The 26,643-nt window shown below is 50.5% G+C and overlaps 1 protein-coding gene across 2 annotated transcripts in view; it reads right to left on the bottom strand.

Annotated features, from left to right (window-relative positions):
- LOC309381037 (uncharacterized protein) overlaps positions 1-26,643 on the bottom strand; it is a 62,005-nt gene that overhangs the window by 14,637 nt on the left and 20,725 nt on the right. Inside the window, exons 1-3 of one of the 2 annotated variants that reach the window (XM_081931394.1) lie at positions 13,784-13,882; positions 6,170-11,941; positions 5,032-5,331 (exon numbers count right to left, since the gene is read on the bottom strand). In XM_081931394.1, the coding sequence (XP_081787520.1) occupies positions 5,032-5,331; positions 6,170-11,941; positions 13,784-13,802 (6,091 nt within the window). In that variant the 5' untranslated portion in view covers positions 13,803-13,882. Of the gene's footprint in view, positions 1-5,031; positions 5,332-6,169; positions 11,942-13,783; positions 13,883-26,643 lie in introns of those variants that run through there. The other variant, XM_081931393.1, reaches the window with a different exon arrangement.

Raw genomic sequence — 26,643 nt, 5'->3', positions numbered from 1 at the left:
GCTCCGGCGCCGTGGCGGCAACGGGAAGCCCCATTAGCTAAAGTGGTGCTTTAGGTTAAGAACAGTTTCAGGTTAAGAACAGACCTCCAGAATGAATTAAGTACTTAACCCGAGGTACGACTGTAATAAATTATTATTACAGTCATACCTCTTGTTACGTTCGGTTCATGTTACGTTCCTTCAGGATACGTCCCACAGCGACCTGGAAGTAACAGAACTTCCAGGTTTCGCCGCTCGAGCGTGCGCAGACACTCAAAATGGCGTCACACGCATGCGCAGAAGCGCAAATGGGGCTCCGGAACAGATCTCATTCGCAACCAGAGGTACCACTGTATTATTATTATTATTATTGTTGTTGTTGTTATTATTATTAATGCCTCCGCCCATCTGGCCGGGTTTCCCCAGCCACTCTAGGTGGCTCCCAACAGAATATTATTATTATTATTATTATTATTATTATTATTATTATTATTATTATTATTATTAAAAAGCAATAAACCTTTTCACTTTTAAAAAAAGTTTGAAATCATTGTTGGCAACGTTCCCTATCGATCCCATGCACGCAGTGTTAGCAACTCAGGTATATAAGCTAATTGCCAAATGGCACCTTGAACCTAGGTTGCAGTCTCCATAACAGAATGTCTAAGCACCATGAAATGGGGTTGCAAAAAAAACAACAACCTGTGAACCACGTACTCCTTGGAGAAAAAGAAGGGAGATAAATGCATTATTATTATTTTGTTTTCATTTGTATACTGCTTTAAATTTTAAAGAGAAAAAAAATCTCTAAGCGGTTTACAACGCATGAAAACATCAAACAAAACAAGCCGGAATAAAATTAATTCAAGCTTCAAGGAAAATATTACAGGACCTTCTCTAAGGGACATTTGGCTTCCCCATTTTTTATTTACCTGCTCAATTTATAGAGCTGCCCCATAGCAAAAATATAGGAAGCCAGTGAGGTGTAGTGGTTAGCGTGTCAGACTAGGACCTGGGAGATCAGGGTTCAAATCCCCACTCGGTCCTGAAGTTCCCTGGGCGACGTTGGAGTCAATTGCAGCCTCTTCACCTACCTCACAGGGTCGTTGGGATTAACTGAGGATCTACTTTTTAGAGGAGGAAAGGGGGAAAGCCCCATTTTTGCAGAGATCAGCTCACAGTTGTGCAGCTTCTTTTGCAAGGGGGAAAACCCCCCTTTTTCGAGGATCAGCTCAAAGTTGTTGAGCTTACTTTGCAAAGGGAAAAAATCCTGTTTTTATGGGGTTCAACTCACAGTTCTGCAGCTTCTTAAGGAAAGGAAAGGGAGCCGTTTCTACAGTTTCCAGACAGATAATCTAATCAGCCAGTCACATGTCGCTGGGGAAACAAACAGCCTCCGTCTGCAGAACATTCAACAATGGAGACCTGGGCAAGGGGCCGGAAAGGGAGCCAGCGACCAACAACACATTCGCTCCATAAGACGCACAGACATTTCGCCTTACTTTTTAGGAGGAAAAAAGTGTGTCTTAGGGAGCGAAAAATACGGTAAAGGAGCTCTTCTGCTGACCTGCTTAAGACAGCTGGAGGGGCCAGCTGGGTGGAGATGCCATTTGCCAACCTGGCATCCAGACATCTCCACGCCAGTAGCAAAACGCGCCTGGCGCCTGGCTAATTTCTAACACTGCCTGCATGGCATTTGCAGTTTTCACCTGGAGACCAGTGAGATCTCCTCTCCATTCAGAAGCACCATTGCTGGGCAATGGCGAAGGCATCAGTACCAGAGGCTCAATAGCAGGTGGGGTGAATCCGTGACCAGAAAGGAGTTCCAAGAGGACTGGAGGAAATTTAAGGACTATTTGAATAAATCTTGTAACATAAAAAATTAGAAATTACTTGAAAGAAAGCAAATAGGCCTAGGATTAAATTAAGTTATAATTAAATAAATGGGATTTAGAATGTTAAGAAAAGTGAATAAGATGGACTATAATTGGAAATAATAGAGTTCTGTCAAGAGGACAAGCTGGTCATCACAAACACGCGTTTCCAACAACACAAGAGACAACTCTACACATGGACATCACCAGATGGACAGCATCGAAATCACATTGATTATATTCTCTGCAGCCAAAGATGGAGAAGCTCTATATAGTCAGCAAAAAACAAAACCTGGAGCTGACTGTGGCTCAGATCATCAGCTTCTTATAGCAAAATTCAAGCTTAAACTTAAAAAGTAGAGACATCACCTTGCCAACAAAGGTCTGTATAGGAAAAGCCATGGTTTTCCCAGTAGTGATGTATGGAAGTGAGAGCTGGACCATAAAGAAGGCTGATCGCTGAAGAATGGGTGCTTTTGAATTCTGGTGCTGGAGGAGACTCTTGAGAGTCCCATGGACTGCAAGAAGATCAAACCTAAAGAAGCCAGGGTGGCTATCTAAAGAACTTTTAACTGAGTTAAGATTAAAAAAGGATGTGTACAAAAAATGGAAAAGGGGGGAAACCACCAAAGAGGAATTCAAACAAATAGCCAGCCTGTGTAGACACAAAGTCAGAAAAGCTAAAGCACAGAATGAACTCAGGCTTGCTAGAGAGGTTAAAAGCAACAAAAAAAGGCTTTGATGGGTATGTTCATAGCAAAAGGAAGAACAAAGAAACAGTGGGGTCACTCAGAGGAGAAGATGGTGAAATGCAAACAGGGGACACAGAAAGGGCTGAACTCCTCAATGCCTTCTTTGCCTCAGTCTTCTCCGATAAAGAAAACAATGCCCGACCTGAAGAATTTGGAGCAAATGATTCAGCAGAGGAAACACAGCCCAGAATAACTAGGGAGATAGTACAAGAATACTTGGCTAGTCTAGATGTATTCAAGTCTCCAGGGCCAGATGAACTGCATCCAAGAGTATTAAAAGAACTGGCAGATGTGATCTCAGAACCACTGGCAGTCATCTTTGAGAATTCCTGGAGAACAGGCAAAGTCCCGGCAGACTGGAGGAGGGCAAATGTTGTCCCTATTTTCAAAAAGGGGAAAAAGAGAGAACCCAAATAATTACCGCCCAGTCAGTCTGACATCAATACCAGGGAAGATTCTGGAGCAGATCATTAAGCAAACAGTCTGTGAGCACCTAGAAAGGAATGCTGTGATCACCAATAGTCAGCATGGATTTCTGAAAAATAAGTCATGTCAGACTAACCTGATCTCGTTTTTTGACAGAATTACAAGCCTGGTAGATGAAGGGAACGCAGTGGATGTAGCCTACCTTGATTTCAGCAAGGCATTTGACAAGGTGCCCCATGATATTCTTGTAAAGAAGCTGGTAAAATGCGGTCTTGACTATGCTACCACTCAGTGGATTTGTAACTGGCTGACTGACCAAACCCAAAGGGTGCTCATCAATGGTTCCTCTTCATCCTGGAGAAGAGTGACTAGTGGGGTGCCACAGGGTTCTGTCTTGTGCCCGGTCTTATTCAACATCTTTATCAATGTCTTGGATGATGGACTCAAGGGCATCCTGATCAAATTTGCAGATGACACCAAACTGGGAGGGGTGGCTAACACCCCAGAGGACAGGATCACACTTCAAAACGGCCTTGACAGATTAGAGAACTGGGCCAAAACAAACAAGATGAACTTTAAAAGGGAGAAATGTAAAGTATTGCACTTGGGCAAAAAAAATGAGATGGGTGACACCTGGCTTGAGAGCAGTACATGTGAAAAGGATCTAGGAGTCTTGGTTGACCACAAACTTGACATGAGCCCACAGTGTGACGCGGCAGCTAAAAAAGCCAATGCAATTCTGGGCTGCATGAATAGGAGTATAGCATCTAGATCAAGGGAAGTAATAGTGCCACTGTATTCTGCTCTGGTCAGACCTCACCTGGAGTACTGTGTCCAGTTCTGGGCACCACAGTTCAAGAAGGACACTGACAAACTGGAACGTGTCCAGAGGAGGGCAACCAAAATGGTCAAAGGCCTGGAAACGATGCCTTATGAGGAACGGCTAAGGGAGCTGGGCATGTTTAGCCTGGAGAAGAGGAGGTTAAGGGGTGATATGATAGCCATGTTCAAATATATAAAAGGATGTCACATAGAGGAGGGAGAAAGGTTGTTTTCTGCTGCTCCAGAGAAGTGGACACGGAGCAATGGATCCAAACTACAAGAAAGAAGATTCCACCTAAACCCTAGGAAGAACTTCCTGACAGTAAGAGCTGTTTGACAGTGGAATTTGCTGCCAAGGAGTGTGGTGGAGTCTCCTTCTTTGGAGGTCTTTAAGCAGAGGCTTGCCAACCATATGTCAGGAGTGCTCTGATGGTGTTTCCTGCTTGGCAGGGGGTTGGACTCGATGGCCCTTGTGGTCTCTTCCAACTCTATGATTCTATGATTCTATGAAACCTCTCCATTCTGAAGGAAATCAGCCCTGAGTGCTCACTGGAAGGACAGATCCTGCGGCTGAGACTCCAATACTTGGGCCACCTCATGAGAAGAGAAGACTTCCTGGAAAAGACCCTGATGTTGGGAAAGATGGAGGGCACAAGGAGAAGGGGACGACAGAGGACGAGATGGTGGGACAGTGTTCTCGAAGGTACCAGCATGAGTTTGACCAAACTGCAGGAGGCAGTGGAAGACAGGAGGGCCTGGCGTGCTCTGGTCCAGGGGGTCGTGAAGAGTCGGACACGACTAAACAACTCAACAACAACAAGTGGAAATTGTTTTAGTTTAATAATGATATTGGAAAGCTGTTACTTTTAACTACAAGGAAACTCAGAAGGGAGGGACTTGAGGAAGTCAACCAAGATGCTTAAAAGGTTGGATTTGTGAAGAATTGAGTTTGTTGTTTATTGTTCCTCCCCCCCCTCCCCCGTTTCTTTCTTTTCTGTTTTTGTGTATCACTCTGCTTTGTGGTTTTTGTTCTCATTGTGGAAAATCTAACAAAAAATTATATATATAAAAAAGCCCCAGGGTCAGTGCCAGGGAGTTTGCCGCCACCTCTGCCCAATAAGCTGGCACAACCAGGCACCTCGGGACCAAACCCTGGAAGGCCAATGGGGGTTTCTCACCTTTGTGGTTGGCCTCGTGGCTCCTTTTCCCCGCCAAGGCCTTCTTCTCCTCCAGGAGCATCATGCCAGTCGCTTCCCTCAGGCTCTCGATCTCCGGGCAGCGGTAGAGCAGCTCCCGATCGCTGGAGGAGCTCGACTCCAGCGGCGCCGGCCCCCGATCCCCACGCTTCTCCCCTGCAGAGACGGAGTCCTTTTCTCGGGCGTCCTTGTTGCCAGGCAACCGGTTCCGGCCCCTGGAATCTTTGCTGATGGGAAGCTGGTCCTCTCGGCAGGGCTTGGCAGACCTGGCGCTCCCCACAGCTGCAGAGAGAAGTAGGTTAGGGCAGGGGGGGTTTGGGGGGGTGTCTTTTCCCTTGCAGTTGGAAGCCAGGAACTCCAAACAGCTTCACCTAGCCTGGCACCAAAACCTGAAGAAATGAACCTATGCTGCCAATTTTCGTAGTAAATGTAAAGGGACCCCTGACCATTAGGTCCAGTCGTGGCCGACTCTGGGGTTGCGGTGCTCATCTCGCTTTATTGGCCAAGTGAGCCGGCGTTCAGATTCTGGGTCATGTGGCCAGCATGACGAAGCCGCTTCTGGCGAACCAGAAGATTGGCAAATCCTAATGGTAGAATATCTGCAGCTAGCGAAAGCCACAGGAAGAGTAAGAGGCCAAGCAAAACAAAAAGTCTATAAAGATCTTTAAAGACTATTTAGAAAACTACGGAATAAAAGGAAACATCTTGGCAGAATTAGATCTCCCTGTATTGTAAAAATATAAGTTCGTAGGGAGGTAAAAAGAAATTATATAAGAAATGTGTAACTGTGCAGTATAAAGTAATGGATAAAGTACAGTGAGATTAATTGGAAGTCAGTTTTTAATTTCTTCTCTATAAGTTTTATAATTGTGTTCAGTATCAGAAGTATATATGATGATAATTATATTTATAGTGTGGTGGTTTGTTTGATTTTCCTGTTATTTGTTTGTTTGTTTGCTTGCTTGCTTGCTTGCTTGCTTGTATGTTTGTTTACTTGTATGTACATCTGTTTTCTCATAAATGTATTTATTTTAAATTAATAATAATAAAAAGAAATAAATAAAATCAACCCCCACCCTCCCGTTATCTGGATGGGAGAGACGGGGAAATGAAAGCTCACCTTCCGCAGGAGGCTTCCTCGAGTCCCGGAGGAGGATCAGGTCCTCTCTGGAAGGAGCTCGTTCCTTGTCAGGCCTGGTTGTCGAAGCAGGAAGCCACGAAGCAGCCAAGGGGCCATGGAAGTGGCCGTCGGAGGGAGGCGAGGGAGAAACAGGAGGCACTTCTTGAGGTTCAGAAGGTGGAGATGGAGGAGACAGAGGAGGTTCCTCCTCACAGGTAAGCGATGGGGGCTGCTCTGCCTGCAAAGAAACAGCCAGGGACTCTTGAGCTGGTCCTTCAGAGGCTGGCGGGGCCTGCGATAGAGGAGAGGTGGTCTCCACACTCGGCAAACCAGCTTCCGGGACCACGAGTTTCGTGCTTCCAGCGAAAGCACTTGAAGGAATTGGTCCTTCTTCCTCTCTTGGGTGGCCAACCTCCTCTGCTGTGGCACCCTCTAGTCTCGTCTCTTCTGAAATCTCTTCAGTTGACCCACCGGCTTCTGGACTCTGGATCGTCGGCTTGGCCTGCAAGCTCCGAGGTGGAGATCTGTCGACGCTCTCAGACGTCTTCCCTTCGGCTTCACCGGGTGTGAAGACGACCTCCTCGGCAGCCTGGTCCACTCCTTCCAACCCAGAACTCAGCAGCGGCCCAGCCGCCATCTCCACCGCCTCTGAACGAAGGGGAACAACCTCCACATGTGGTGGAACTGCTACCCTGTCCATCTCCAGCTCCTTGCAAGGTTGCCCGGCGACTTGGTCTTGACTGCAAGTGGTTTGAGGCTCCAACTCATCTTCGGAATGCTTCGATTCCGACAAGTCTGGCATGACGCCCTCGGAGGAGAACTCCAAGACATCTTCCTTAAGGCTGCCGAGAAGGCTTTGTGCTTCGGCCACCAGCAGACTGCTCACCAGGCGGGCAGCACCCAAGCCCGGCTCCCTGAGGTTGCCGAAGGAGCCTCGCAACATGTCGGTGATCTGCTGCTGGTCTGCAGTGACCTCTGGAGGCTCCACAACCAACGAGGCGTTCTGCCACAAGGCACCAGGAAGCTCCGGTTGGCTGGGGGCAGGAGATGGCCTCTCTGCAGCAACAGCTTCAGAATCATCCGGGGCTGCACCAGTCCTCTTGGTCCCCGGCGATTCTGCAGCACCAACACGGTCCGTTTCTGCATTTCCACTGGCCAGGCTGTGCTGGGCATCTTCAGGCTCCGACAAATAGATCTCCTCTTCAGAAGCAAAGAAGAGGTGTTGGCTTTTGCAAAGCATGGGGGACGCATCCCTTGGCCGGGCGTTGGCTGGAGAAGGCGGCTGGTTAAGAGCAGAGGAATGAAGACACAACGCCATGCTCCGCTGGGAAGGTCCCTCTGCTGGTGGGATCTTCGACGGCTCTGCCAAGGGTTCAACCGTAGCATCTTCAGTCTCGACCACTCGGTGTTCCAGCTCAGAAACAGCTGCCGGTTGTTCTTGTGGACGAGGAGAAGGGCTCGTCTCCACATCCTCGGCCGGGCTGCCCCATACCTGCTCTGGGGTGCTGAGCCCTTCCCTCTCAGAGCCAGGGGATGAAGTAAGCACAAGGGTCCCACCAGAGATGTCCTCAGCTGCCGTGAAGAAGCTGCTGTCCGTCTGCGAGTTGGGCATGGAGACCTCTGCCAACTCCGGGGAAGAGAGACTGGAATCCAGATCCTTTTCCTGCACAGAAGGTTCAGCGTCCAAAGCAGGTGGTTGGAGACCCTGAAGCAGAGCTTGAGCAAAGGTCTTCTTTGGCACCTGCAAGGGTTGCCTGGGTAGACCCTCAACCCTGCCAGTGAAAGGCGTTGCAGCTGCGCCTCCTGCTGTAGAAGTTCCTGGGGCAGTTTTTTCCACCTGAGCTTTGGCGTCCAAAGGATGCTGATCATTCAAAGGAGGCAGAGATGCTGCCGCCTCCATACATCCTCTGTTCTTCTGAGCCTCAGGGCCCCGTTGGACAGCCATCTTGGTGTCTTTGGTTGCTGCCTGGGGCTCCAGAATCTGCACCCCACCAAGCTGCGGCCATTCAGTGCCTTCTTTACGATCCGCTGGCTCAGGGCGGCCTGCCTGGCCAACAACCTGCTCAAAGGCCGCAGGAACCACGAGCTTGTTCTCTTCTTTCTGTCGTGGCTTCTTGTCCGAGCTGGCCACCAACGCTGGACCATCTGTGGTCTCACTGCTGGCGGGAGCAGGAGCTGCCCCTTTGCTTTGAATCTGCACCAAATTCATGTTGCTGTCTCTCAGGCTAGGCTGAGCACCAGGGTCCTGGAATGAGACGGCTTCTGGTCCACACAGTCCTGCAGGAACCGTGGTTAAGCACTGAGCTTGAAGCCCGTCTCCCGGCCAAACAGCACCTTCTCCTGGTGGGATCTCAGCAACAGAATCTGCTCTGCTGTTTTCGTCACTTTCAAGTTCAGAAATAGCATCCTCTTCTCCCTCGGACGGACTGTCCCAGTCCTGGCCAGCATCAACTTCGTCCGATAGCGCTTGCTCCTCCATTGCCCTGGTGGCTTCCTCTACAGCTGAAGCCTCTTCCCCTAGCTGATCTTTGCCCTTGGAGTCCTCTCCAGCTTCCTCAAGATGGCCTCCTGTTTCTACCAGCGTGGGCTCATGGCGGCTCTCACTGGGCTGAGGCTCCCTCACGCTCAGGTCTTTGGCCTCGCCAGTCTCCAAGCACAGCTTGAGATGGGCTTCGCTGTCTCCTATAACCACACTGGCAAGAGGGCCTGTGGAGGCCTCCATCTCCAGACAAGATGAGTCTCTTGGCATCCCACAGACTTCAGCACGCTCTTCAACATCTGTGGGGGACAGAGTTGTGGCTGCCGCCAGCAAGGTGACCTCACTGTCCACAACGGCGGTGTTCTGCTGTGTGCCGTTTGGTCCCAGCAAGGGCTGAGAATCAGGTTTCACCTCAGAAAAGATGGTCACCACGTGGTCCTCGTTGTTGTTCATCTGGTCGAGGGACGAGGCCTCCTCAAGCTCGTCTTCCGATTCAAAGCAGGCAATAAGGCACTCTGCTGTCGGCTCGTTGTCAGCTCGAGTCGCTTCAGGCTGGTCCAAGATGGCCGCCTCACAGGATCCAAGGAGGGACGCGAATGGAGGCGCCTCCTTCTCTGGCTCCACGTTGAACACCCCTCCGTTAGGCCTCTCTGCTTCAGTCAAGCCTCCCCCAGAGGCGCCATCTTGGTCAAGGAGCTCCAGAAGCCGTTCCTCCGACTCCTTCAGCCTGGCGCTGATGTCAAAAGAAGACGAGTCGTTGACGTCTGGAGTCGCTAGCTCTGCAAACGCCACAGGATACGGCTTCGGGGTCCATCCCAGGGGTATGGCAGGACCCGCATACACCTGGTCGATCCACTCTGCAGCTGTTTGTCCCACAGGCCGAGGCCCCACCAAGGAGCTGTCCAGAGGCGGCAAAGCGTCTGCTTCCTCATCTGTATCAAAACAAGCAATGAGGCATTCTCCAGGATCAGGGACGTTTTCCTCAGCAGCCTCTCGCCTGTCTGAGAGCGACTGGTGCTCCGGGGAGGCACAGGGGGAGCCCCTTTCCCTTGAAGGCTCTTCTCCCTCTTCACATCCAGTTCCACGACCCACGCCTCCGAAAAAAGCTGTGGGGCCCTGCTCCATAGGAGACCCCCATCCTTGACCAGTAGGGGAACTGCTGCTGCTTCCAGAACATTCGGAGGAATCGCCGGGAGCTTCAGGCACAACCTGCAACCTGGAGGCCGCTTCTTCTTCAGTGCGGAGCGAAACTTTGATATGGTCCTCCTGGGGTATCTCTTCATCTTCAGCCTTCTCCAGGGAGGAGCCTCTCTCCTCTCGCTCCTCCTTTTCGGCCCTCGGGTGCCCATTGTCCCCAGCAGAAGCTGTCTCTTCCTCGTCTGTGTTGTAAGCATCGGACGAGGTCTCCATCTCGCTCTCGCTGCCCGATCGGGATATTGCGGGCTCCGTGTCTTCCTTTGGAGGCCCAGCCGCTTCCTTAGCAGGGGCAACGGCAGCTTCCGCGACCACAGCGTACTGCTCGACGCTGTAGAGCCGTTCGTCGTCCTCCCCGTTGTAGGAGGCCGAGTCTGAGGACTGAGAGGTGTCATCCTGGTAAGCAAAGGACTCGTCCACGCCTTCATTGATGGAGGTTTCCGAGAGAGAGTGCAGGAAGGAGGCTGACGTGCTGTCGTCGTCCTCTACACCGTAGAGGGCGTCGTTCCCCACTGACTCCCCTTGGGGGAACAGCGTGATCTCCATGGACTCCGCCTCGAATATGAGGCTCCCACGGAAAGGCAGGAGCAAAGCAGAAATCATCTGGTCACTGTCGGCGCCGTCCACGCCATCGTCTGGGGCGGAAGCCGCCGTCTCGGCCTGCGGCCGGCCGGGCGCATCAGCCTCGGAGGTGTCCGTCCCAGAAGGGAAGGCAGCGAGTGAACCGGGCAAGAGGCAGGGTTTCGATCCTGCAAACTCGGCAGAGTCTCCGGCTCCTGTTTCGTAGACCGGCGGGGCCTCTGCCTTGGAAAGCTCGCGGCTCAGATCCACTTCGTCCCCAGAGTCCTCTCTGCTCTCGGGCCAAGACGGACCTGCTTGCTCAAACCTCTGAGGGCCCGGCCTCGAGGGAGCGACTTCGGCGCCCCAGTCGCCACCATCTTCCTCCGGGGTCGTCTGCCCGTCGTCGTCGTCCTCGGGGAACGATGAGTGGACTAAAGTGCTGGAGGAGAGGGTCTGGAAAGCAAACTCCCCCTCCAAGTCAGGAGACAGGCTGGGTCCCCGTGGGAGCCTCGGGCGGCCGTCCGCGTACTCCAAGAGAAACTCCTCACCGTCTGCCGCCGGGGCCTCCATGGCTTCCGACTCTGCCATCAGGTTGGGGGAGCAAGATGGGGAAGTGCTGCCGGTGCCCGAAGACGCCCAGCTGCCCCCCTCGGCCGTGATATAGGACCCTGAAGGGGAGGTGGGTGGGGAGCAAAGGCCTTCGTTGTCCGTGTCGTTCTGCTCCTCACTGAGGCTCTCTTTGGAGAAGGGCTGATGCCTGAGGTGGGAAAACACAGTCTTGATGGGGGTCGAGGGTGCCGTGAAGTATAGTTCTGGGTCCAGGCCACAGGGGTGCTTTCCAGGCAGGGGCTGGGCCTCAGCAGGCTCTACAGAGAGGTCTTTGGTGAGCGCAGGAGGCGGAGAAGGCAGGTCCGCCAAATGTTCGCCCTGAGAGAGTGGAGGTGTCATGGCTGCCCTCTCGGCCTCCTGCGGATTCCGGAGGCCGGGGAGGGTCATGCCTGCTTGCCGGCTGGCCAAGTCTTTTGGGGTCTGGTGGGGAGGCCTTGCCTGGAGGTCAACCAGGCCCTGATCCTCCACGTCGCTCGTTTCTTCCTCCTCAGAGCTGGCCTCCAAGGTGCCCCGTTTGAGTGGCGCAGAGGCAGCCCCTTCCCCATCTTCCTCGTCCTCACTGAGGCATTGAGTCTCCTCGCCCATCACTATCCGGGTGTCCAGCATGTCCACGCCCGACGTAGGTTCCCCATGACCTTTGGGCGCCACCTTGGCGGCTTTCGGGGCCTGCTCCATCACGACCTGCCCGCACTCGCTGAGGGCTACCAAGCCGGTCGCGGCGTTTCCCACGGCCGTGTCGCAGCTGGCTCCTTCGGGCTGCGGGCGGTCCTCTTTCTTCGCCGGCAGGAAAGCCGGGACGACTTTGCCACAAAGGGTGGGGTCCATGGGGAGGCCAGCCTGGCAGTCAGGCGTCACTGCCGGGGACATCTGCAGCGGTGTCAGGGCCTCACTACTCGGCGTGGAGGACGTGGAGGTGGTCCGGGATACATCTGGGGATCAGGGATTGAGAAGAGAAAGATTGAGGGAGAAGCATTAATGCAAATCACACCACAACAAACAAGCAGCAGCATTTCAGTACAGTGGTACCTTGGGTTAAGTACTTAATTCGTTCTGGAGGTCTGTTCTTAACCTCAAGCACCACTTTAGCTAATGGGACCTCCCACTGCCGCCACGAGATTTCTGTTCTCATCCTGAAGCAAAGTTCTTAACCCATGGTACTATTTCTGGGTTAGCGGAGTCTATAACCTGAAGCGTATGTAACCCGAGGTACCACTGTACTTAGGTCTGGAGGGCAGCAGCAGCACTAGAACAGGCCTTTCAGTAGTGGCTGCCAGTTTGTGGAATTCTCTCTCCAGGGATAATAATAATATGGGTGGCTTCCAACAAAATACTAAAAATACACTAAAACACCAAACATTAAAAACCTCCCTAAACAGGGCTGCCTTCAGATGTCTCCTAAAAGTCAGATAGTTGTTTATTTCCTTGACATCTGATGGGAGGGCGCCACCACCAAGAAGGCCCTCTGCCTGGTTCCCTGTAACTTCGCTTCTCTCAGTAAAGGAACCGCCAGAAGGCCCTCGGAGCTGGACCTCAGTGTCTGGGCAGAACAATGGGGGTGGAGACATCTGTCACTATTATTGTATATCTTCAAGGCATCAGGCAAAAACATTCCTTCTTAACTAGGCCTCTGGCTTTTAACTATCTATGGGTGGGACACTGAGGGATTCTGCCAGCGATTGAGACAGCCGCGGGTGAGAGGCGGTCCAGACAGAAAGGGTTCAACCAGGTAACCCAGCCAGGTGTGGCGACGACTTACGCACGAGCAACCCCTAGAACCATTACAGCAATCCGTCAGTCGGTGTTTCTTGAACTTCTTCCAGCAAAGAAGTTCTTTGACGCCAAGTCTCTTCCTACTCTCCCTGTGCGGAAGTCTTCTGCACAGGGAGGGTGTGGGCAGCGGAGGACCCTTACTCTCCCTGCTGGTCTCAGGCGAGGAGTCCTGGAGCCTGCTCTCCAATTCCCCCATCTGCCCCCCTTCTCCACTGGTGCTACGCTGATTTCCTTCCCCAGCAGATGGGCTGCCTCTCTCCCTACTGGGACCCTCTCCGGCATCCCTCTGGAGCCTTCCCTCCGCCTCTGGCTCCGATGGCAGTTCCCTGACAGCATCATTCTGTGATGTGGTGGCAGTGGCCCTACAGACAGCACAAGGAAGGGCCTTTTTTGTGGCGGCCCCCCGACTGTGGAATGCTCTCCCCAAAAAGGCCTTCTTGGCACCAACTAATGCTTGGCTTTTCCAGCAGGGAAATACCAGTTGTCTTTTCTCATCCCGATTACAGGTTTGCTGGCTTATTGGAGAGGAGATGGGGTAAGGTAAAGGTAAAGGGACCCCTGACCAGTATGTCCAGTAGTGGCCGACTCTACGGTTGCGGCGCTCATCTCGCTTTACTGGCTGAGGGAGCCGGCATACAGCTTCCGGGTCATGTGGCCAGCATGACTAAGCCACTTCTGGTGAACCAGAGCAGCGCACGGAAACGCCGTTTACCTTCCCGCCGGAGCGGTACCTATTGATCTACTTGCACTTTGATGTGCTTTCGAACTGCTAGGTTGGCAGGAGCAGGGACCGAACAAAGGGAGCTCAACCCGTCGTGGGGATTCGAACCGCTGACCTTCTGATCGGCAAATCCTAGGCTCTGTGGTTTAACCCACAGCGCCACCCACGTCCCTTGAGGAGAAGGGGTACCCCCCCAAAAAAAATCATGACCAAGATGTGATCTGAATAACCTTATGGACAAATTCTTGTGTGCAATACTCTCTCACACACACATACGTACGGTCTAAGAGTTGGCCCATCCTGCGATGGTATTGCCCTTCGTCTCCCTCGCTGAGCCCATCGCTACTGAGATATCCCACCCTCAGCCCTATCGGGGCTTTGTGTGATGCAAGTTTCTGAATCAATTAGAGTGTTCGCAGCATTCCGTGACACGCCTTGGTGGCTGAGCCAATGGCAGGAGAGGACACTTAAAAGGGGTTGGGCCAAGTCATGGCAGGTAAGTCCATCAATGGTGCTTCATGCGTTCAGGTGTGCAACACATGGGAAGCCGGAACTCAATCTTTTCCAGGTGATTCCCCTACCTTTGCTAAGTCTTGGACGACAGAGGCAAATTCACAAAGCCCAACATTTTACTGAAAGTCCAAGTCAGTGCCGGATTTACGTATAAGCTCAACAAGCTATAGCTTAGGGCCCCACTCTCTTGCGGGTCCCCCCAAAAATTAAAGGAAAAACAACAACTGGATGTACATTTCCAAAATATAAGATAAAAAACAAATAAAATTAAATTAAACCTACATACAACAACAGTGTTTTTGTTTAGGCTCCTATGATGTACGTAATGGCCCCCGCATATAGCATATATTCAACACAAAAAACAGTGAATTTGTTGTTGACAAAGGACAGCTGGACATATAAAGGGCCCCATTACCTTCAGTAGCATAGGGCCTCATCAAACCTAAATCTGGCCCTGGTCTAAATTTTCTGGGCTTGAGACTTTAATGTACAAGCATACCTGGGGGAGAAATACACTTTTTTCCGAGGTGAATATGCTCTTGAACTATATACCCATTGTATGGAAGTTGAGAACAGGATGGCGAAAATGGATTCTACACACCCTAATCCTGGCCATATTGATGAATTGGGAGAATAGAGATATGATTCCCTTTAATCAATGGCCTCAGAACATTGGCAACATGCAAACGGACAGCTTATAGACACAGACTTTCTTTGGATAAATACAATATTTGGAATGAGTTCACACAGAATATATTCGGTTACTGACAATTATACATGTATTGGGATAATAAGAATATACACATCTCTATATTAATGTACGGGATGCGGGTTGCGCTGTGGGTTAAACCAAAGAGCCTAGGATTTGCCAATCAGAAGGTTGGAGGTTTGAATCCCCGCGACGGGTTGAGCTCCCATTGCTCAGTCCCTGCTCCTGCCAACCTAGCAGTTCGAAAGCACGTCAAAGTGCAAGTAGATAAATAGGTACCACTCCAGCAGGAAGGTAAACGGCGTTTCCGTGCGTCGCTCTGGTTCACCGGAAGCGGCTTTGTCATGCTGGCCACATGACCCGGAAACTGTACGCCGGCTCCCTCGGCCAATAAAGTGAGATGAGCGCCGCAACCCCAGAGTCGGCCACGACTGAACCTAATGGTCAGGGGTCCCTTTACCTTTTTATATTAATGTAAGGGGACACAGGTGGCGCTGTGGGTTAAACCACAGAGCCTAGGACTTGCCAATCAGACAATCCAGGCAAAGGCGACTGTAGGGTTGCAGCACTCATCTTTTTTATTGGCCGAGGGAGCCGATGTTTGTCCACAGACAGCTTTCTGGGTCATGTGGCCAGCAGGAATAAACTGCTTCTGGAGCAACGGAACACTGTGACGGAAACCAGAGCGCACGGAAACGTCGTTTACCTTCCTGCTGTAGTGGTACCTATTTATTTACTTGCACTGGTGTGCTTTCAAACTGCTAGTACATTTCCAAGCACAGTTCAAAGTGTTGGTGTTGACCTTTAAAGCCCTAAACAGCCTCGGCCCAGTATACCTGAAGGAGCATCTCCACCCCCATCGTTCTGCCTGGACACTGAGGTCCAGCGCCGAGGGCCTTCTGGCAGTTCCCTCACTGCGAGAAGCAAAGCTACAGGGAACCAGGCACAGGGGCTTCTCGGTGGTAGCGCCCGCCCTGTGGAACGCCCTCCCCACCAGATGTCAAAGAGAACAACAACTACCAGATATTTAGAAGACATCTGAAGGCAGCCCTGTTCAGGGAAGTTTTTAGTGTGTGACATTTTGATGTATTTTTAATCTTTGTTGGAAGCCGCCCAGAGTGGCTGGGGAAACCCAGCCAGATGGGTGACGTACAAATAATACATTATTATTATTATTATTATTATTATTATTATTATTATTATTACTATTATTATTATATTCCAGCTCCTGGAAGCATTGCAAAATAACACAGACTTGTCTAGTTGCTGTGTTTGCTTTTTTCTCTATGTGCTGGCTGTGACGGGATTGGAGGGGCTTAAGGGCTGGTTCGCGTCACTGTGAAATCCGCCGCAAGCAAGGTGCGCTTGAGCCTTGGCCCTTAATTGGGGCATCTCCCTGGGGTGGGCGTGAAGGGCTCATGGGCGTAGGTGGGGATGACGGAGGCTCTGAGCCCGGCCACCTGGCTTGCCACGTGGACTCTTATGTGCGCTGACAAATGGCCTTTTCAAGCTGGCTTTCCTCCAGGTCTCTTTCAGAGGGAGCGGGCCAGGAATGACTCTGCATTGAGCTCAGCGCACTGGATGAAAAATCTAGGGCGCCGCTGAGCATTGTGGAAAGAAAAACGGGACTGGTGTCCAGTTTCGGACGGAGGCGGCTATTTTCTCCCAGCTGGCTGCTAATTGCCGATCTTGCGCATTGCCACCGTTGTCTTTTAGAAATAAATAGTGGTGGCATTCTCACAATTTGCGTGCGTGTGTTTGGTGTGTGTGTGTGTATTTCATCACACAAACTATGCTCGCATTTTCACAGTCAGAGGGGGCAATGCTGGAAACCACAGGCAGGAAGAGGGCTCTGGCTATTATTGTTTTATTCGTATTTATTTAATTTGCAGACCCTTGCCCTTCACCCGAAGATCCCAGGGCTGTTCGCAACAGGGAAAAAACCCACAAAAGGAGAACACAAGGATGCGTAATAAAACAAAAGCAAACTGAGAAATCCTCTGAACTAGATTGCCATTGGCCTCATCCAGTTCTCTCTCACACACACAGACATACGTATTCATGTTTTATTAAGGAAATTTCATTTATAAAAAGGTAGAGTGGGGGGGGGGAAGTGAATGAGAATGAAAAATAGAAAATAAAAATTGCATCACCCTACAAGGGACACAGCTGTGGGTTAAACCACAGAGCCTCGGACTTGCCGATCAGAAGGTTGGCGGTTCGAATCCCTGTGACGGGGTGAGCTCCTGTTGTTTGGTCATGTGGCCAGCATGACTAAGCCGCTTCTGGAGAACCAGAGCAGCGCACGGAAACGCCGTTTACCTTCCCACCGGAGCGGTACCTGTTTATCTACGTGCACTTTGATGTGCTTTCAAACTGCTAGGTTGGCAGGAGCAGGGACCGAGCAACGGGAGCTCACCCCGTCACGGGGATTCAAACCACCGACCTTCTGATCGGCAAGTCCTAGGCTCAGTGGTTTAACCCACAGCGCCACCCACGTCCCTAAAACTGAATGACTGTCGCAAAATGATGCACATCTAAAAAGCGTGTCGCCAAAATGCGAAGTCTGGAAAGCTCTGCCTTAACCATTTTGCTTGCCCTTTCCTGAACCTTCTGCAACTGTGCGAGATCCTTTTTAAAGTGAGGGGCCGCCCATAGCTGTCAAGCGTCCCTTATTTGGCGGGAAAGTCCCTTATCCCAGTGATGTCCCACTGCTGTCCCTTATTGATGATGTCCCTTAAATTTCCCAGGTTTCAAAGGAAGCAGCTCCTCTCCCTCCCTCCCTGCCGGCCAGGGAGGAGAGGGGCTCCAAGTGTGCTGCTTGGCTGCGTTGCTCACCCAATAAGAAGTCTAAGAACAACTGGGAGCTTGCATGCCTTGTGCTGATCAAATCAGCTGCGTTGCCTGGGGACTCGCCTTTGCTCAGCAATTCCTAGCAGAGAGGTGACAGTGTTTTTCCTTGAGGCTTGAGGCTTCGTTGGGCTGCTGGCTGGGCTTTCTGCCTTTGGCTCGGAGGGGCTCAGGAGTTGAAAATACCTGTGCTTGGAAAAATCCCTTATTTTGGCTGTTGATCCCTTATTTTCGAGGCTGCTGGCCCTTATTTTCAAATCTGTAAGTTGACAGCTATGGGGCTGCCCCATTGGGACTTGCCACTGGGAACTGAACCCGAACCCTCCTGCATGCAGGGCAAATTTTCTGCCTGGGAGCCACAGGGCATGGATGCCCCAACATTTATTGATCCACTTAACAGAGAAACCTGCTTTGCAAATGGCCGAGAGATGGAACGTGGAGCACTCTGAACAGCAAAGCACTAAAATAAGTACTACCTACTTTGATTATTACCCTCGTTGGGAAGAGGGGAAAGTTGCCAGCTCTGTGCTTGCCCAGATATGATGCCTTTGAAAATCGGGACTGTCCACTTCTGGGGTGAAGGTCTAGCTAATGGGCTCTGCTGTAGCTGCTATTGATCCGGCTCAACTCTCCAGGGAACGGGATGCAGCTTACGGGAAATGCTATCTGGTCTCTCTCTTTCTCTCCGGCTCAGACAGTTGCAAGCTTCGCTCCTTCCCATTAAGACCTTTGGGATCCTTGCCAAGGGAGGATTAAGCCTGGCTACTTTTCAGAGCTCACTTGCAGCACAGTAAAAAGCTAATCTTGCATAGAGTGTGGTGTTGGGGGGGAATTTTTTGCACTACTGTTCCCATCCTAGAATTTCAGAGTTGGGAGGTACCTCTATCTAGGTCCACCCAAAGCAATGTAGAAGAAGAGTTTGGATTTGATATCCCGCTTTATCACTACCCTAAGGAGTCTCAAGGGACGCGGCTGGTGCTGTGGGTTAAACCACAGAGCCTAGGATTTGCCGATCAGAAGGTCGGAGGTTTGAATCCCTGCGACGGGGTGAGCTCTCGTTGCTCGGTCCCAGCTCGTGCCCACCTAGCAGTTCGAAAGCATGTCAAAGTGCAAGTAGATAAATAGGTACCACTCCAGCGGGAAGGTAAACAGCGTTTCTGTGCGCTGCTCTGGTTTGCCAGAAGCGGCTTAGCCATGCTGGCCACATGACACGGAAGCTGTACGCCTGCTCCCTCGGCCAGTAAAGCGAGATGAGCGCTGCAACCCCAGAGTCGTCCATGACTGGACCTAATGGTCAGGGGTCCCTTTACCTTTACCTAAAGCGGCTAACAATCTCCTTTCCCTTCCTCTCCCACAACAAACACTCTGTGAGGTGAGTGGGGCTGAGAGACTTCAGAGAAGTGTGACTGGCCCAAGGTCACCCAGCAGCTGCATGTGGAGGAGCAGGGAATCGAACCCGGTTCACCAGATTACAAGTCCACCGCTCTTAACCACTACACCACACTGGCTCAGTGTAGGAATCATAGCTGAATCATGCACAACAGGTGGCCCTCCAAGCTCTGCTTAAAAACTCCCAAGGAAGGAGAACCTACCAAGAAAGGTGTTGAGCAGTTCTTACCACTAGAAAACTGACTAAGCGGTACCTACTTATCTATTTGCACTTTGACGTGCTTTCAAACTGCTAGGTTGGCAGGAGCTGGGACCGAGCAACGGGAGCTCCAGCGGGAAGGTAAACGGCGTTTCTGTGCGCTGCTCTGGTTCGCCAGAAGCGGCTTAGTCATGCTGGCCACATGACCTGGAAGCTGTACACCGGCTCCCTCGGCCAATAAAGCGAGATGAGCGCTGCAACCCCAGAGTCGGCCACGACTGGACCTAATGGTCAGGAGTCCCTTTACCTTTACCCCAGGTTAGGTCATCGCTCAACTCCATTCCCATAATTCAAAACACCGGGACCTGTTCCACTCACTTCCCCTCAATAATAAGTGGCTGAATATGCTTCTCCCTGAGCTGCTAGCTTTCCACAAGAAGGGAATCTGATGGACAGGTGATTAAGAGGGTCACATACGCTCCCCCCACCCCCCCAATGTTTGAATCAGCTCTTTGAAAGCCACAATGCCCTAGAGAAAAGAGAGATCTAATTGCCCTGCTGCAGCAACTTTCTTAAGGTCAGAGAAGGATTAAGAAGAGGATAAGCACACCAGGAACAGATGCTCTCTTAAGACCGAAAGGCAACACGGCCAATGAGCTTTTAAGAAATGGGCAGAGGGACTGGAGGGAGGGAAAGCTGTGGGCATCAACATGATAGATGCTGGGTTGTGGCGAAGGGGGCTGGCAAGCCTATTTAAGGAGCCACAGGTGTCCAGCTGAACTATTTTAAATTTTAAAAGATGATGCTGTTAAGGTGCTGCACTCAATATGCCAGCAAGTTTGGAAAACTCAGCAGTGGCCAGAGGATTGGAGAAGATCAGTCTACATCCCAATCCCAAAGAAGGGCAGTGCCAAAGAATGCTCCAACTACCGCACAATTGCGCTCATTTCACACGCTAGCAAGGTTATGCTTAAAATTCTACAAGGAAGGCTCAAGCAGTATGTGGACCGAGAACTCCCAGAAGTGCAAGCTGGATTTAGAAGAGGCAGAGGAACCAGAGACCAAATTGCAAACATGCGCTGGATTATAGAGAAAGCTAGAGAGTTCCAGAAAGACATCTACTTCTGCTTCATTGACTATGCAAAAGCCTTTGACTGTGTCGACCACGGCAAACTATGGCAAGTTCTTAAAGAAATGGGAGTGCCTGATCACCTCATCTGTCTCCTGAGAAATCTCTATGTGGGACAAGAAGCTACAGTTAGAACTGGATATGGAACAATTGATTGGTTCAAAATTGGGAAAGGAGTACGACAAGGCTGTATATTGTCTCCATGGGGTCACGAAGAGTCGGACACGACTAAACAACAACAACAACAGATATCTAGCTCCTTTTCGCTGACCGCTCAGAGCCAGGAGGTCAAGTAGGAATCTGAAAAGCACATTATTAGCCGAGACAGAAGCAGGGCATGATGGTTCTGTTCTAGGCTTCCAAATTCCAGCTGCTGACGGCTATTGGGCTCGGATCCTGTTTGGGGGTTTCCCATAATAGCACCCCGGTTGGTCACGGTGAGAACAGGGTGCGAGACTAAATGGGTCATGGGTCTGATCCAGCACGCTCTTATGTGAACTCCAGATCCCAGTCCAGATTGCAAACTGGGTTCCCCTTCTACTCGCAAGGATCCCAATGGCTCCTAGGTAGGCTTACTCAGAAGTCAGCCCCGCTGATAAAATACCTGAACAACAAAATGTCAATAATAACAATAATAATTTATTATTTATACCCCGCCCATCTGGCTGGGTTTCCCCAGCCACTCTGGGCGGCTTCCAACCGAATATTAAAAACAATACAGCGTCAGAGATTAAACACTTCCCTAAACAAGGCTGCCTTCAGTTGTCTTTTAAAAGTAAAATAGTTGTTTATTGCCTTGACATCTGCTGGGAGGGCATTCCACAGGGTGGGCGCCACCACCAAGAAGGCCCCCTGCCTGGTTCCCTGTAACCTCACTTCTCGCAATGAGGGAACTGCCAGAAGGCCCTCGGCGCTGGACCTCAGTGTCCGGGCAGAACGATGGGAGTGGAGACGCTCCTTCAGGTATACAGGACCGAGGCTGTTTAGGGCTTTAAAGGTCAGCACCAACACTTTGAATTGTGCTCGGAAACGTACTGGGAGCCAATGTAGGTCTTTCAAGACTGGTGTTATATGGTCTCAGTGGCCGCTCCCAGTCACCAGTCTAGTTGCCGCATTCTGGATTGTAGTTTCCGGGGCACCTTCAAAGGTAGCCCCACATAGAGCGCATTGCAGTAGTCCAAGCGGGAGATAACCAGAGCATGCACCACTCTGGCGAGACAGTCTGCGGGCAGATAGGGTCTCATCCTGCGTACCAGATGGAGCTGGTAGACAGCTGCCCTGGACACAGAATTGGCCTGCGCCTCCATGGACAGCTGTGAGTCCAGAATGACTCCCAGGCTGCGCACCTGGTCCTTCAGGGGCACAGTGACCCCATTCAGGACCAGGGAATCCTCCACACCTGCCCGCCTCCTGTCTACCAAGAACAGTACTTCTGTCTTGTCAGGATTCAACCTCAATCCATTAGCCGCTATCCATCCTCCAGCCGCCTCCAAACACTCACACAGGACCTTCACTGCCCTCACTGGTCCCGATTTAAAAGAGAGGTAGAGCTGGGTATCATCCGCATACTGATGGACACCCAGCCCAAACCCCCGGATGATCTCTCCCAGCGGCTGCATGTAGATGTTAAAAAGCAAAACACAGATAAAAATGAGGTATTAAAAACATAATGTATATGGAACCACCAGTTTTCAAAGCAATTCTACAGAACAATATTACATTCCAGATGTTTTGGACTACAAGTCCCATCGGCCTGGGGCTGATGGGAGTTGTAGTTCAAAGCATCTCGAGGGCACCAGGTTGAAGAAGGATGTGTTGAAACAGACGTGCCTGGGTAGGTTCCCCTTTTTAAAGCAACACAGCCAAGGCATCACAGCCATGTAAGTACAACACCCACACAAGTTTACTCATAAGTAAGCCCTGTTAGGTTCATTGGCGCTTACTCCTAGGTAAGCATATATGTAGGACAGCAAACTTAATGTCCTTTAACTGGGGGAAGGGGGCTTTGCAAAAGACTATTCCCAGGATTCCTCTGGGAAAAATAAAATATAAACTATCAGAATTGCAAACCGCTTTGAAACCAAGGGATAAAAAATGTTGGGAGTAACTCAGAGAAGGTTTCTAATCCAAAGCCGGCAGAATAAACCCAGGAGTTTTAAGGCTAAGAGTGCAAGCCTATCCATGTCTACTCAAAAGTAAGCCCTCTTGAATTCAATGGGGCTTACACCCAGGTAAGCAGGGCTAAAACTGCAGCTTAAGATCACCAAAAACACACCTGTAGGTCCTGTCTCCAGGCCTCAAAAATTCCTGCCCCAGATGGGTTCAGGTTTGCAGAAATTATGCACTGGAATGCAAACACACTCTGTACATGCTTAGAGGTGCCCTTGTTATTTTCCATGTCATAGGGCGACACTTATCTTGGGACAGAGGAGAGGAATAGTTGCCAGAATTAAGCCTTAAATCCAAGTGAGCCCTTCTTCGCACAGAAAAATATTTGCAAAACTTTGGGCAGCAGTGGGAGTATAACAGACCCGCCCTTCCACCCATCCTTTTCACCCCAGGTCTCTACTCAAGTGTAGACCCTAACCAGCCCCTTTGCTAACAACTCACATCTGCCTTCGTCTTCTGCAAGCCGCCGAATATTCAGCAGGGACTCCATTTAGGAAAGGATTCCCAAAGCAGCACAGTACATTTAAAAGGTTTTTTTCAGCATCTTAGGGCCTTCATAACAACAGAGCAGAGAAAGGAAGCCCAGCTAAAAATGAAAATGCGAGACTCTTGGGAGATCCCCCCTTTTATCTGGCTGGTCCTGGAGGTTTGCAATGGCTCTTGGGGTAATTGGGTGTGGCCCAGGTAGAGAAGCTGCTCACCTGGAGCCCTTAAAGAGAAAGAGGTTTTTGTATACCAGGAACTCCCAAGAGACTGTGATCTATTCCCATTATAAAAATACTGGTTGTGATCTATCCATTGTTATTGACAGGGGAGACAAATAAGTTGTTGAGCTTTTTGGGGGGGAGCCAAAGCTTTTTCGGGGGAGAGGGGAGATCTACCGCAATCTACCGCAAATATCCAGTGATCTACTGCAGACATAAGGGAGGTGGGTTAAACCACAGAACCTAGGACTTGCTGATCAGAAGGTCAGTGGTTCGAATCCTGGCAACGGGGTGAGTTCCTGTTGCTCGGTCCCAGTTCCTGCCAACCAGCAGTTCAAAAGCCCGTCAAAGTGCAAGTAGATAAATAGGTACTGCTCTGGCGGGAAGGTGAACGGCGTTTCCGTGCGCTGCTCTGGTTCACCAGAAGCGGCTTAGTCATGCTGGTCACATGACCTGGAAGCTGTATGCCGGCTCCTTCAGCCAATAAAGCGAGATGAGCGCCACAGCCCCAGAGTCGGCCGCGACTGGACCTAATGGTCAGGGGTCCCTTTACCTTTACTACAGACATGCAGTGATCTATCTGTTGGACACACCTGAGAGCTGGGCCATAAAGAAGGCTGATCGCCGAAGAATGGATGCTTTTGAATTATGGTGCTTCAGGAGACTCTTGAGAGTCCCATGGACTGCAAGAAGATCAAACCTCTCCATTCTGAAGGAAATCAGCCCTGAGTGCTCACTGGAAGGACAGATCCTGAAGCTGAGGCTCCAAGACTTTGGCCACCTCATGAGAAGAGAAGACTCCCTGGAAAAGACCCTGATGTTGGGAAAGATGGAGGGCACAAGGAGAAGGGGGCGACAGAGGACGAGATGGTGGGGCAGTGTTCTCGAAGCTACCAGCATGTGTTTGACCAAACTGCGGGAGGCAGTGGAAGACAGGAGTGCCTGGCATGCTCTGGTCCAGGGGGTCACGAAGAGTCGGACACGACTAAACGACTAAACAACAGCAACATGATTCTAACACTCACTACGCAATGTTGGGTCAGAGAGACAAATGGTCTGATTCTGCATCAAGCAGATTCCATAAGAGTCGTCCCAACTGTGCCCTGTTTGATTTATTTATTTTTATTGGGTTTGGGGAAGGTTCCTACTGTAATATGCATCTTGCTGGGTTTTCCCACTGAAGATTTGCTGCCGGCTCTCAAGCCTGCATAATATTTGAGAAACGAAGAAGTCAGAACCAGTTAGAGATCTGTCAAACGTCTCTTCCTTCGGAGAGGACAGACACCCCCCAAAAAATGCCACTGGGGAACACAACCTCCTCTCTCTCAACCCACTCTTTGCAAATAAAGCGTTGCTAAATTCCACTCGGCCAGTTTCTGTCTCGGAGGCCCTTTGCACGATTCCGCTCTTGTCAGTTCAGGTGTCCATCGCGCTTTTGCAAGAGAATTCAGTCTTCCTCTCGTACGCGCTCTGTGGGTGGAATGAGTTCTGCTTCCCAGGATGCAATGCAAATGTCAACATGCCCCCCCAGTGCCAAATCAGGGTGCAGGTAAAGTCCATGAAATACCGTATTTTTTGCTCTATAAGACACACCGGACCATAAGACACACCTAGTTTTTGGAAGAGGAAAACAAGAAAAAAAATACAGTGGTTAAGTACTTAATTCGTTCCGGAGGTCTGTACTTAACCTGAAATTGTTCTTAACCTGAAGCACCACTTTAGCTAATGGGGCCTCCTGCTGCCGCCACACCACCAGAGCACAATTTCTGTTCTCATCCTGAAGCAAAGTTCTTAACCTGAAGCACTATTTCTGAGTTAGCGGGGTCTGTAACCTGAAGCGTATGTAACCTGAGGTACCACTGTATTCTGAATCCCTGAAGTGATCCTGCTGGCTGTCCTGGCTTATGAGATAGCCGTGCGCAGCCTCTCACAGGCAGGGGGAGACTCTTGGGGGCTTTTACCTGAGGAGGGAGAAGGGATTGATGGGCTGCCCTTCTCCCTCCTCGGGGAAAGGCCCCCAAGAGCCGCACACACGCTCCACACGGCTCTTTAAAGGGAGCGCTGAGCAGAGCCTCCCGCCTCCATTCGCTCCATAAGACGCACACACATTTCCCCTTACTTTTTAGGAGGGGAAAAGTGCATCTTATAGAGCAAAAAATACGGTAGGTCGGACAATTGCAAACAAGGAAGGAAGAATCAGAACAAAAGCCTGAGACCGTATTCTGCACTGAGAGCCAGTGGTCGTGCAGTGGTTAGAGGGTCCCGCTGTATGAGATATATATGAGAATAGACAAATAAAGAAATAAATTAAGATAATTTGGAGTATGCAGGAAAGGATGGAAATAAATGGGGGGGAGTGCAGAAAGAGGGGGGAGTCAAAGTCTCAAATGTCAGAATTATGTTTGAACAATTGTTGTACTGTATATAAATGAAAATTACAATTTATTTTTTAAAAAAAGAAGTTCCCTTGTATTGTTAATGTCCCTCTATTATTCCTTGAGGGCCGTAGCTCAGCCAAACAAACTCCTTTGCTGCTTGCATTCTCCTTTCATATCAAAAATCACCCAAACACAAGCATTTATTACCGTATTTTTCGCTACATAAGACACACTTCCCCCCCCTAAAAAGTAAGGGGAAATGTCTGCGCGTCTTATGGAGCGAATGCGTGGTCCCTGGAGCCGAATTGCCCAGGGGAGAAAAGCAGATCATGTTGGTTTTTTTAAAGAGGGAAGAGGCTGTTGCAACAAAGTCGCTGATCGTTTGCTGATGGGGGAGAGAGATAAGGGACGCTAGAGATAAAGGAGGCTGCCTGGGAGGGGGGAGGTTAAGACAGCAAACTTGCAAAGAGGGGAAACAGGAAGACTAAAGCAATGAGGAGAGAAATTAGAAGAAAAGGAAGAGCAAAAAACTGCTCCAGCTAAGGAAAAGACACTAAGGCAAACAAGAGGGAAGGGAGTGTTGAAAGGAAGCAGCTGATCGGTGGGATCGGGAGAGAGATAAGGGACGCTAGAGATAAAGGAGGCTGCCTGGGAGGCGGGAGGTAAAAGCCCATGGATCCTCAGGATTTTTACATTGGGTCACCCCAAATTCACCCCAAATAGCATGTCCATGGCTATAGCCTGCGCCCAAAAAAAATCACGCAGCCACTGTTGTGTGGGGCCGCAATGGCGCATAAATGTGGTTACAAAGCACGGATCCACATGGATCCTCAGGATTTTTGCATTGGGTCACCCCAAATTCACCACCAGATCCTCCTCCAAAAACTAGGTGCGTCTTATGGTCAGGTGCGTCTTATGTCGCAAAAATTACAGTGATTTCCAGGGTTTACCTGAATTTACAACAATATGTGATCTGACGCCCACATCCATCCCTTGTCTCCATTTGAGCTGGGCTGCCTTACTCATCTCCTTATCCAAGAACTACTAAACCCTTCTGGATTTACCGGAAGCTGCCGGGAAAAGTTGCAGGAGCCGTTTCT

This window comes from Podarcis melisellensis (assembly GCF_964234715.1).
Source record: "Podarcis melisellensis genome assembly, chromosome: 12".
Lineage (NCBI taxonomy): Eukaryota > Metazoa > Chordata > Lepidosauria > Squamata > Lacertidae > Podarcis > Podarcis melisellensis.
Note: the sequence above shows the minus strand (reverse complement) of the source record. Positions and strands in the feature narration are given on the sequence as shown.